General features: G+C 51.2%; 1 protein-coding gene across 1 annotated transcript; it reads left to right on the top strand.

The window, feature by feature from the left end:
* Positions 1-2,699: 2,699 nt before the first annotated feature.
* PVRIG (PVR related immunoglobulin domain containing) lies at positions 2,700-4,382 on the top strand. Its single transcript, XM_026516143.4, is given in 6 exon segments — positions 2,700-2,777; positions 2,779-2,827; positions 2,915-3,268; positions 3,357-3,480; positions 3,571-3,628; positions 3,742-4,382. Coding segments are annotated over 6 exon segments (978 nt in total). The 3' UTR covers positions 4,057-4,382.
* The last annotated feature ends 8,808 nt before the right edge of the window (positions 4,383-13,190 follow it).

The raw sequence follows: 13,190 nt of genomic DNA, 5'->3' as shown, positions 1-13,190 counted from the left end.
TCTGGTCTCCCACATTGGCTGGGGGCTCGAGCCAGGCGTGCGCCGAGTGCCGCACGCTGTGAAGCGGACTGTAATCCCTGCTGGGATAGTGCTGCTTTGGGAGGCTAGGTTGCTTTGTCTCCGCGTGCAGAGCTAGGAAACTCTGGCACCAATTCAACCCCCATGGGCCTAATTCTAGAGACTATGTTGTTGCTGCAGGACATGAGCTGTGTGTGGCTGCAGGGATTTCACTAAGAAAGAAAGGTCAGAGCTGGAAGTGGCCATTAGCAGACCTGTGTCATCTAATGTGTGCCTCTGGGCCAAAAAGAGAAGAGGCCCAGCCATGCAGCCTGACGATACAGGGTTTTTGTTGGCAGGTTTAATGACCTTCTGTGTTGCTGGAACTCAAAACTCTGGAGACTGTTCAGGAATAGCCAAGAAAGTTTTGAGAAAGGGCAAGGGTCATCACATCAAAACAAAAGCATTCTACTTGGGACCTTGTGGTATTGAAATAGAAATAAGCAAATGAATCAACAGATAGATTAGGAAAGAGAAGCCAGAAGTAGATCATTTGTGAGAATTTGTGATCAAGATGGCATTTCAAAACAGCACGTAAAGAGGGGAGTCTGGGTGGTTCAGTCATTAAGCGTCAGCCTTCCGCTCAGGGCGTGATCCCAACGGTCTGGGATCAAGCCCCACATCAGACTCCTCTGCTGGGAGCCTGCTTCTTCCTCTCTCACTCGTCCTGCTTGTGTTCCCTCTCTCGCTGGCTGTCTCTGTGTTAAATAAAATCTTAAAAAAAAAAAAAAAGCATATAAAGAGACTTTGGTGACATTGGCTTTCCATCTGAAAGGTTACACTATTTTACACCTTCCCCACATTAAATAGGGGCTAAAAGAAAACCCTTCATAGAGTTTGGGATAAAAACAAAACTTACAATGTTATTTTGATAATTTGGTCTAAGCCATGCACAAAATCCAGAAATGATAAAATATGGACAGTCTGAACCTCATGAAAAAACGGGGAGGGAAATGGGAATGGGGGGGAAGTGAAAGAGAACTTTGACGTTTTCTATGTTTTAAATAGGAGACAGTGTGGCTTACAAGACAAAATGGAAGATGTTGGTGAGTAGTTGTGCCATTGCTTTTTGTCCCACTGACCCCCAAGCATCGCTCTCCCCTTGTGCGCTTGGGCTCGGAAAGACAGCCTTGCCTCCAGGGCTTAGAGTCAGCCCGGGGGGACCGGCCCCCTGGCAGCCACGGCCCAGGGCCCACCATCTGTGCAGTGGTTGCGCAAGAAGGAAATGTTCACTCAGGGACAACTTCTTGGAGCCGTTGGGATTTGGATCTTGCGGGGAGGATTGTGGGAAGGATTTCAGCGGGTGGGAAGAGGGCTTCCAGGCTAGGGGGGCTGAGGTTGCACGTGCCCCTGTGCTCTGCTTCCACACTGAGCTGGGGTCCCACCCATCAAGCGAACAGTAGTAGAGGAAGTGGTGAGAGCAGGTGTGAGTCGGGTTTGGAGATTGGTCCCTTGGATCCGAGTGAAGGTCACCAGGTTGAGAGGATGCTCGCTGGGCTGGGAGCAGCGAATGACTGACCTGGAGGCCCTGCTTTTCTAGGTTTTCAGGAGTGGATGGGATGACAGTGTCTGCCTCAAGAGACCGATCTGGCTTTTGGCTAACGCAGGATTAAATGCACCGAAACGGGCACGTGGGCAAGCCAGGCCTCAGATGACCGTGGTTCTGGGGCGGGGCCACATCGCTTTCTGACCACACCTTGGACCAAAAAAAAGTCCTCAGCACAGGCCCTTGGCTCTAACCCTGAGCTCACCAAGCTCCTCCAACCCCACATTCAAGCTTGGCACAGGACAGGACAAGATGGAAAGCGCTCTGTCCACAGCATTCTGGGTGCTTTGTGTCCTATAAATGAACAGATGCAAGAAAGCAGTGTGGAGTAGTGCTTTGTGGAAAGAGACGGCTTGAGACAGGAAGGCGGCAGGAGTGGGACAAAGGGCTCAGGTGGTCAGGACGGGAAGCCCTTGGGGTTTCCTGACAGGCTGGAGATGAAAGAGAAGAGCCACCCAGGACTATGCCTCTGGCCCAAGCAGCTGGAAGCCCCTTGCCCTCACTGTTGGGGGGGGGGGGAGGCTGCAACTGGGGCAGAGTTCAGTTTGGGGTTCGTTTGTGATAGGCGTCCAGGAGGGAATGCTAAGCGGGCAGCTGGACGTGATGACACTTCGTTTCAGCGGCAGTTGGGAGTGGGGGGGCCTGCACTAGAGATCAGTAGAGGAGTCAAGCTGGCTGGCTCCCAGGTTGCCCCCTGCCGGCTTTCCTGCTAAGGATCGTCCTCTTCCCAAATTCCCGTACATTCCCCACCCCTTAGCAGCAGGGGAGGGGGTCAGAGGCTTCTTCCTAAGCAGAGACCAGGGACCCCTGGTTCTTTCCTCTCCCACCCCTCGTACTTCCCAGGGCCTGGCCTGCCCTGGTGGTTCCTTGGAGACAGGGCTGGGAAAGGAAGCAGAGCCCGCTGCCCCACGCACATGCAGCACAGCCTGGGGTACAGGGAAAACCGTGTCGCCATGACTTTAAGTCTCTCAAGGAAGGGGGTCCACTGCCCTGTGTTCACCAAGCTGAGGCAGACAGAGAAGGAAGTGGGGCAGGGGCGTGGAGAACACTGAGCCCGGCTGCTCCCCGGGCCGCTCACACATGAAAACTTCCTGCGATGAGAACGGAAGCACAGGTGCTGTCCCCACCACGACAGCTCCCCGAGCTGAGGCCAGAGGGAAGCCATGGACAGGCCCCGGGCCCCGGTCCTGCTCTTAGCGCTGCTGACACTCTGCATCACTGCTGGTGAGTTGGGGGCTAGGAGGGAAGCGGAAGACATGGGGGTAGGGTGGAGACCCAGCCCCAGGGTCCTCCTATGTCTGTATCCCACAGGGACTCCTGAAGTGTGGGTGCAAGTTCAGATGGAGGCCACTAAGTCCCCGTCCTTCACTGTCCGCTGTGGATTCCTGGGATCTGGCTCTGTCTCCCTGGTGACTGTGAGCTCTGGGGGGCCTGATGGTGCTGGAGGGACTAGGCTGGCTGTTTTGCACCCAGAATTTGGCATCCAGCAGTGGTCCCCTGCCTGCCAGGCCCACTGGGAAACCAAAACCAGCATCTCCCTCACCGTGGAAGAAGGGTCTGAGGGGAGAAGCCCCAGTCCCAACACCACTTTCTGCTGCAAGTTTGTTTCGTTTCCTGAGGGCTCCCAGGAGGCCTGTGGGAACCTCTTTCTCAGCACAGACCAAGGTGGGGCTGAACAGAGGGACCGGGGAGGGCAGGGAGGGCCACCAGAGCACCAGCCGCCTGTCTGGTACTCTTCTTTGTCTATACACAGGACTCCCTGCCCCTACTCCAGCTCCCATACTGCGGGCTGACCTGGCCGGTATCTTTGGGGTGTCGGGGGTCCTCCTCTTTGGCTGCGTCTACCTCCTCCACCTCCTGCATCGGCAGAGGCACTGGTGAGACCCAACCCCTGTCGGGCCCAGTCTAAACCCCGGCGCCGGCGGGCTAGCCGCATGCTTTGCTTCTGACCCTCCTATCTCTCCCAGGTCTGTCATGAAGGTCCAGCCACCCCGCACCAGTCCCCCGATACAGACGCGAGCAAGGGTGAGGATTGGGGGACTGTTTTGGAGTGGGGAACAGAGTCGGCTGCAGCGGGGAGAGGGGAGGTGCTGTGAGGTAGAGCCTAACTTGGGCCTCCTTCCTCATCATCCCTGCAGGTGGCTGGTCGGGCCTCCTACACCACCTACACCACGGTCAACACCAGCTGCTACTGCCCGGCAACTCTGGACGTGGTCCTTCCGCCCCGGCCCCTGTCCCGGTGGGCGGCGCTGCCTGTGCGCGCAGTCGGCCAGCCCCAGCCGCCTGCCCCCTGGGCACCCCTGCCAGCGCCAGCACGCAGCAGTTTCATCTCCATGGAGAATGGACTTTACGCTCAGGCAGGAGAGCGGCCTCTCCAAGCCGGCCCCAACCTTGTCCCTTTCCCGGACTCTCTCGGGCACAGAGCCATGGAGGGGCATTTAGGAGTTCGATAAGAGGGCCCCCAAGTCCGCTTGGGCTTCCTCTCCTCTCAGACCTCTGGGACCCCCTTCTGGTGTCTGCATCCTGGGGGCGCATCATCTTTGCACATTTTATTTTATTCTTAGGCCTGCATAAGTGTCTCCACACATACCCGGCCAAGGCCCCCTTGCTGCGGATGTGGTCAGCACGTGTGCAGGTGTGGGTACATGTGGGCACACGTGTATCTATGTGAGGTGACAAAATCCCATCCCAGGTTGTTTCCTGTTTTCAAGTCCCCAGCCCTCACAGGTGACGTTGGTAACTAAGTTTAAAAAAAAAAAAAAAAAAGTGGTTTCTGACTGGAGCCTCGGCTGGACCTTTTCTTCTTCAGGGGTTAAGAACTTAGAGGCAGTTTCAACCCCTGGGAGGCAGGGGCCAGGTTAGACTTGGATGGGGCCAGGGCCTCAGCGTGGGAGATTTCTCACCTGCCCACCCCCCACCCTGGACAGGGGTTGTTCCTGGGCAGGGAGAGTCCTGGCCCTGTAGACCTTGCTGAGACACACCAGGGGCTGGGAAAACAAGACTGGGGGTGGGGGGAGCTGATGGCAGGATGAGCCATACTCAAATCTTGCCACATCCTAGGACAGCAGCAAGGGCTCCTGGGTCTTCAACCCAAGAAAAGCATCCCTGTGGCATCCATGTCAGGCTCTCTGAGATGGTCTGCAGATGGGGTCCTGATGTCTGCCTGCCACAGAATTCATGGGTGGGAAACTCACCTCAAATCTGCCCACAAGTAGCTTCCTCTGGCTCCTCTCATTATTAGGGGCACCAGCACTATTCCCCACTGGTTCCTTGGCGGGTAGGTAGAGGCCTGGTCAACACAGGGACTGAACACGCACTCCCCTACCCACCAATCTTCCCATCTGGGAGCCAGTCCTCTGGTAAACAGGGTCAGCAGCCTGGGCCTCATCACACCTGTGCCACAGGAGAATGTGATGAGAGCTGTGTAAGCTGCAAGGCTCCATAGGAACACGGCAGATTCTAGGGGGCAGACTGATCCTGGAGCCAGGCTCAGACCACACCCCCAACCAGGATGAATAGCAGCATGGGGGAGGGGACACTTGCCACTCCATCCCTTCCATCCCAGGCAGTGCCACCTGCCAACCCAGGAACCACCCCCTCTGCCTGGCTGAGGGAGGGCCTGCCCAGACCCTGTGTCCAACCACAGAACCTTTCAGAAACCTAGTTTACTATTCTAGGCATGCTCTAATGTAGCCTTCCCAAGACCCAGCACCCCCAGCCACCAGGTCTACACAGCACTGGGAGAGGGTGGGCCAGGCAGAGTGAGGGAGTTAAGGGGCTGTCTTCCTCAGCCAGTAGTCATCCTCCTCTCAGAAGCCCTCAGCACTGGCCTAATCAGCTCAATGGTCCCTGCAGGGCTAGGGGCTCAAGAGAGGTGAGGGTTTGCGGAGGTCCCTGGGGAGGGTCAGGGAGCTGTGAGAGAAGGAGTATAGACAGGGCCCAGCTGCCTTAGGACCACGTCAGGACCAGGGATGGGGAGTGTGGCCAATGGGGCTTGCAGGGTCTCAGGGGAGGCCTTGGGCTCCCCCAGGAACCCTCACTTTTCTAGGAAGGGAATGTTTGTGAGACAAAGGAGGGAGCTCTGAGGGATTGCCTGGCCTGAACCTGGCTCCACCCCTGGGCCACTTGCCCATCTTGGGAGTCAGGGAGAGCGCCCCCGGACTCGAGCCTATCTCCCACAAGCTCAGAGAGCCACAGCCAGCCTGGTCCTTGTAGCACCTGAAACCCCAAACCTCAGGAGCCAGGAAGTCCCACAGCCGGCTTGCTCCCCAGTGGCCAGCCCCACGTCCCAGAACCAGCAGCAGCACTGAAGCTGGGAGAGCAGAGTTGTGGCACCGTAGCCACAAGCCTTGGAGATTACGATCTGCTCTTTGTTCATTCAACACATGTGGCAATTGAGGCCAGAGAAAGAGAGGACTTCCCCAAGGGGACAGAACTGAACCGGCCCCCTTACCTCCACCGGGCATCCAGGACATGCCCTCTGCCACAATCTGAGATAAGGCTTGGGCTTTGGACTCCCCCCCCCGAGTTTGAATTCCAGGGGTCACTCCCTGGCTGTGAGACCCCAGCCTCTCTGAGGCTTGCTTCGCTCATCGCATACATAATAAGGTCATAAGGTCTGAGAGGAGTGTGAAGATTGTAAACCAGGACTAAGCAACTTTGCAAGGAGTATCTTACTTAGGACTTAACCCCAAGGGGTAGGTATTTTCAGGAAGTTCATTTAGCAAGTGTGGAGCCTGAGCCCGGGTCACTGAGCTGGAGGCCGGAGGTGCTTTCAGCAGGGAGTGAAGGAGGCACAGCGCCAGCTGCCTGGTCTGGACATCTCCAGATGCCTAGATGTGGGTCCGCTGGCCTGGGACGGCGGGAGAGGCCAGAGCGGGCTGGAGGGACGCGGGGAGCAGGAGGCCGGCCTGGACCCCAGGTGGGAGGCTGGGTGTGCGGGGACCACCAGGGGGCGCTGCTGACACCCACTGTGGAGGGGCCTGCGCGTGGTTTCCGGAGGCCCCTCTGCAGAGGACACCAGACCTTCCTGAGAGAAGAGCATCTTTGGAGGCTCCACAGGGTCTCGGGGAAAGGATAGAGTGACCCCTGCCCCTCCATAACGGGTCCCTCAGCCCTGCCCTCGCCCACCCCGGACACCAGCTCGCTCCTCCCCAAATGGCCCTCAGGACATCCCCACCTCATGGCTACCTCTACCCACGTCAGTTGCTCCTTCTTGCCTCTGCCCCACCCCAGAATGGTGTGGTGACCAGGATATACGGTAACAATTTTTTTCAACGTATGGCCCATCGATTTACATCTGAAGGGTCAAGGTTTTCCTTGACAGTAGAGCAGATACCCTCATCTTAACAATAGCTAACCCCTTAAGGCCCTGGAAACCTTGCTTCCAAATTCCTTAGAGACCTACGCTATCTCCAACCCCCACTAAGTAAGAAGTATGTCATCAGTCACTCCTCACAATCACGAGTGCACCTCTTTCTGCCCACAGGTCCTATCCCCAGGCTATAATAAGAACAACTTTTTTGCACCAAAAATGTCTCAGGAATTTTCTTGACCCTTCGCCTGGCAGCCCTACATCACTAGTACACCTGCCCTCTGTATGGTCCGCACTGCCCGTACAGACAGTCCCCACCTCTCTCGGCTCTGTACCCTCAGCAGCCACCAGTCCGTACTGACCCCTAGCCTGGGAGGTCAAGGTGCCTGGCACCTGCTTCCCTTCTAGGGCCCAGCGGGAAGAGTGAAGCGCCCAGACGGAGCGCTGGCACCTGGACACCACGGCCTCCTGGCTGGGTGTGTGACTTCTGCCCCTGCCAGGAAGACTTGAACCCTTGCTGGGCTCACCGCAGGGTGCTGGATGACATGGCCTCGCCCCCAGCCAAGTCGGGGTGTCCACCCTGCTCATGCTGACCCCTACAGTGCATGATGGGGGCCTGGGACCTTGAAAGAAGAAATAGGGCCAAGGTGTGTCTGAGGGCTCAGCCAGTGGGACACGGGGAGAAGGCCCTGGCCTCTTCTCTGGGCCTCTCCCAGGCGCTATGGGGGAGGAACTCGTCAACAAGGAACCCCAGGCTGCGATCCCACTCCAACACAGGGACACGCAAACGCGCAGGATACTAGGTGTGCTGGCCCAGCTGAGGGCAGGAGGAGGCTCTCCAACTTCAGGTTCTGGGCAAACCCTGCTGAGGAGGGCCAGTGACATCTGGAATCTCCACAACAGGGCCCTCGAACAGCCTCATTTCAACATCTGTGAAATGAATCAGAAATCTACGCTGTTTGGAGAAAAAGTAAACAGACAACATTACAAATGACAAAAGAAAAAAAAATCGGAGCGATGGGAGAAGGAACAATGGGGCCTTTCTGAGTCGATGACATCCAAAATAGAACCTGAAGTTGAGTGGGAGCCGTTTAGGCAAAGACTGTGCAGAGACCACGCCAGGCAGGGAAAGACACGCACAACAGCCCTGGTGAAAAGGAGCCCTGCGAGGGCCCCGAGCAGGTCAGTGTGTCTGCAACAAGGTGAGTGAGGCAGTGCGCAAGGTCCCTGGAAGGGACGTGGATTTTATCATAAGGGCGGTAGTCGCCTCTGGTGGGTTTTGGGTAGAGCGTGGCGAAATGCTCAGATGGGCGTTATAAAGGGAGCACTCTGGGGAGGGGATGAGAACACTTGTGTGGCAGGAAGAGTAGAAGTAAGAATTGGGGAGCTCTGCAATGATCCAGGTGGGAGACGGGGTGTGCGGGACAAGGGCGGTGGAATGTAGACGGAAAGAAGCAGATGATTCCCAACGTGTTCTGGAGGCAGAGTTGTTCGTGGCTGTGGGGAGCGGGGAGGAGGATGGTCGCAAGGGTCATGCCCAGTTTTCTAGCATGAGCCACTAGGTAGGGGAAATGCCATTCCCTTCAATGGAAGATTGGGAAGGGGTGACAAGGCACTGAGAAGAGATAGCTCAGGTTGAGACACCTGACCCACAAATGAGGTACACAGAGCCCATCGACGCCTCCTCAGAGCCCAGCAGCATCTCAGGAAGGGGCCAGACTGTATGCAAAATCTTGATATGAGAAAACAAAGTCCCAAATAAACAGAGCCATATCCCATGTTAATAAATCAAAAGGCTCGTTGTTAAAAGGTCTGTTCTCCCCAAATGATCTACAGAATCAGAGCTTTCTTCATCGAAATTCCAGCAGGCTTCTCTGGAGACACTGACCAGCTGATTTTAAGATTTATGTGGAAAAACAAAATTACCTAGAAAAGCCAAAACAATTTTGAAAAAGAACAAAGTTGGAGGATTCATGCTATTGGATTCAAACTTACGTAAAGCTAAAGAAATCAAGAAGTGAGGTAGAGGGGAAAGAATAAACAGAGCAATGGAATAGAATAGAGAGTCCGGACATAGACATCTGCCTATCTACCTTACTTTCTAGTCAGCTGGGTTTTAACAAAGGTGCCAAGGTAATTCAGCAAGGGAAGAAGAGTCTTTTTAACAACTGGCGCTGAAATAATTGGATATCCATTTGCAAAAAAATAAAAATGAACCTCGACCCATACTTTCCATTCTACGTTCTAAAAACTTAAACTGGATTGTAGACCTAATGCTAAACCTAACACTATAAAACTTCCAGAAGAAAAAACAGGGGAAAACCTTTGTGACTGTAAGTTAGGCAAACATCTCTAAGATTCAACACCAAAGCCATGATCCATAAAAGAAAACATGGATAAACCAGCTTCATCAAAATTAACAACTTCTGCTCTTTTAAAGATACAATTAAGAAAATGAAAAATTAGGGGGCGCCTGGGTGGCACAGCGGTTAAGCGTCTGCCTTCGGCTCAGGGCGTGATCCCAGTGTCATGGGATCGAGCCCCACATCAGGCTCCTCTGCTATGAGCCTGCTGCTTCCTCTCCCACTCCCCCTGCTTGTGTTCCCTCTCTCGCTGGCTGTCTCTCTCTCTGTCAAATAAATAAATAAAATCTTAAAAAAAAAAAAAAAGAAAATTAAAAATTAAAAAAAACCTACAGATTGGAAAAAAAATCCTTGCAAAACATGCATCTGATAAAGGACATGTAACCACAACATATAAAGAACTCTCAATACTCGATAACCAAAATCTCAATTTTTAAAAACTGGACAAAAGATCTGAAGAGATACGTCATCAAAGAAGAAATACAGATGACAATTACATGAAATGAACTTCGAAATCACTAGTCACTAGGAAAACGCAGATTAAAACCACAACAAGATACAATACCCAGAGCTAGTGAGGACGCGGAGCCTCGGAAACTCTTGCTCTTTGCCAACGGGGATTCGAAATGGTGCCAACTGGTAAACACGTTAAGTTAGAGCAAGAACGTTCCAGAGGCCTTCAGGCCCCGGGCGCTGAAGGGAGTGGACTCTGGATGCCGCAGGAACCAAACAGCAACAACAACAAAAGGTACAACCACTTTGAAAAACATTTTGGCAGATTCTTACACATGTAAATACATATGCACCGCATGAGCCAACAGTCCCACTGCTAGTATTTACCCCACAGAAGCGAAAACACGGCCTCCCGCAAACCGCATGCTAATGTTCGTGCAGTTTGATGCATAATCACCCAAAACTGTGGGAAAAAACCAACTGTCCACCAACCAATCAACTGAGGACGGGATAGACAAGTTGTGGGACATCCACACAATGCGGTATCACCAGCAGCAAAAACGAATCAACCACCGGCACATGTAATAACGTGAATAAATCTCAAAAGTATTTTGCTCAGTGGAAGAAGCCAAACCCAAAAGGCTAGGATTCCGTTTATAGGACTGTGAACATTAATTAAGGGTAACCAGTAAAATAAAGTGGGGAGGTTGGGAAGGGGAGCCCTCTCGGGCCTTACCTGAGCGGGGAGCAGCGAGGCGGCCCGTCAAATCCAAGGGGAAGGAGCTGGGCCTCTCAGGGGGCTGCTGCTTAACAGCCCGGCCTTTCCTCCCCGCCCCACGGACGACCCAGCCAATGAGAGGCAGCTCCGCCAATGAGAAGCCGCTGGAGCTCGACCTTCCAGGTGACTCCAATCAACTTGTTTGTAGCAGCCTCCCCAGCTTCCCCCCTTTCCCCAGGTTAAAAAAAAAAAAAAAAAGTGTTCCTCTCTTTTGTTTGGTGGACTTGCCTCTGATTTTGCTCTAGCTGGTTTGTCACGGATTGTCATGCCCCGCTGTTCCCGAACAAACCCATTTTTTGCTGGTAAAAATAACTGGCAGTTTTATTTGGAAGGTTAACACAACATTCTAGAAAAGGCAAAATTATAGGAACAGAACTCAGAGCGCTGACTGCCAGGGGCTGGAGCTGGGGAGAGAGGATTGACTACAAAGGGGCACGAAGGAGCTCTGGGGGTAATGGCAATATTCTGTTTCTGGATTGTGTTGGCAGCTAAACAACCTTCTTCCTCTTTTTCTTTCTTTTTCTTTTCTTTTCTTTTCTTTTTTTTTTAAGTAGGCTCCAAGCCCGGTGTGGAGCCCTGTGTGGGGCTTGAACTCATGACCCTGAGATCAAGACCTGAGCTGAAATCAAGTTTGGGGTGCTTAACCGGCTTAACCGACTGAGCCACCCAGGCACCACCACCCCCCTTATACCTTTTAAAAACTCACTGCACTCCAATACCTGAAAAGGACACTGTACGTAAACTAGACCTCACTAGACCAGATTTAATTTTTAAAAAGACACAATTATCTAAAAAGCAAACAATAAGGTAATAGGAATAAAATGAGTAAATCTAACAAAACATACATAAGATCGTTTTGGAAAAAGAATATAAAACTATTGAGGGGCGTCTGGGTGGCTCAGTCAGTTAAGCAAGGGACTCTTGATTTCAGCTCAGGTCATGATCACAGGGTCGTGAGATCGAGCCCCCATTGGGTTCCATGCTGGGGGTGGAGCCTGCTTGCGATTCTGTCTCTCCCTTTCCCTCTGCTCCTCCCCCCACCACACACAAGTGCTATAAATCTATCTATCTATTAAAATTCACTTAGTTATACACCATGGTCATGGATAAGAGAATCAATATCGTCAATATGTCAACTCTCGACAAATTAGTCCATAAATTCACACCATTCCAGTAAAAATCCCAACAGTTTTTCTCATGGCAATGTGTAAGCAGATACTAAGATGCAAATGAAAGTGCAAAACACCTAGAATAAATAAGATTTTGAAGAGCCAAAATTAGATGAGGGTCTCACATACCAGATATTGGTACTAATTACAAAGTTACTGAAATTCAGACAATGTGGCTTTGGCACAGAGATAGGCAAATAGCGCAATGATAATAGAGAGCCTGGAAATAATCTTTGCACATGCGGAACTTTTAAATATTAAAGAGGTAGCATTACAATTCTCTGGGGAAGGATGGGTGGGACAACTGGCTGGAAAAAATAAATTCCAACTTCACACCCTATACAAAAGCCTATTCCAACTGGATGAAAAGCCAAAAATGAAAAGCAAATTTGTAGTCTTTAGCAGAAAATACAGGAAGGTATCTTTATGACCTTAGGAATAGGACAGGATTTCTTAAATAAGGCATACAAAAAAAAAGATCGATGAATCTGAAAAGATTCGGTTTAAACTTCTATAGTTCAGGGGCACCTGGGTGGCTCAGTCAGTTAAGCATCCCGCTCTTGATTTCAGCTCAGGTCATGATCTCAGGGTCCTGGGGCTGGCCCCACGTCTGGCTCCCGCTCAGCAAGGAGTCTACTTGTCTCCCTCTGTCTCTGTCTCTCCCTCTGTCTCTCTCTCAAATAAATAAATCTTTAAAAAATAATTCTATAGTTCAAAGGTACAATAAAATGAAATAATAAGCCACAAACAGAAAATTGGCATTTGCAACATATATAATTGATAAGGAATCAGATATCAAAAGATCTATTCAATGGCAAATCAATTTAAAAATAGATAAATATAGAAAAGAAATAAATACAAAGAGGCAATTCGCAGAAGGGAAAATAAAAATGGCCCTAAGTGTTAGAAATGTTCTCCTCCGTGGCTCCTGGCTGGCTCAGTCAGCAGAGGGGGTGAGTCTTGATCTTGGGGTTGTGCGTTTGAGCCCCATGTGGGGTGTGGAGCCTATTTAAAATAAAAAATAAAAAATAAGAAAAGAAAAAGAAATGCTCTTCTCCCTAGAAATCAAGGACATGCTGATAAAAATACCCATTTCACACCCATCACATTGGTAAAAATTAAACTATCTGATTCATGTAATGTTGGAGGTAATGTGAGCAGTGGTTGGGAGTGTGTCTTGGTATTGTTTGGAGAGTATTTAAAAAATCCAAATGTGCATATCCCGTGATCCATAAATTCCACTTTTAGGTGTATACACTGGAGAAACTCTAGTGTACCCACATGTACTCAAAGAAACATGTAAAAAATATTTATTGTAGCATTATTTACAACAGTCAAAAATTTAGAATAACTTAAATGTCCACCAACAGAGAATAAATAGATTGTGGCAAATATTCATAATGAAACATTGATCAGTATTTCAGTGATCTAAAGTTCATCTATCAAAATAGATTAGCATCTCAAAGTCATAATATAGAGTTTAAAAGAATTCTGATCCCAATTCCAATGT

This window comes from Ursus arctos, unplaced genomic scaffold, assembly GCF_023065955.2.
Source record: "Ursus arctos isolate Adak ecotype North America unplaced genomic scaffold, UrsArc2.0 scaffold_2, whole genome shotgun sequence".
NCBI classification, from domain to species: domain Eukaryota; kingdom Metazoa; phylum Chordata; class Mammalia; order Carnivora; family Ursidae; genus Ursus; species Ursus arctos.
The sequence above is the reverse complement of the archived record's forward strand: the minus strand, read 5'-3'. Positions and strand labels throughout refer to the sequence as shown.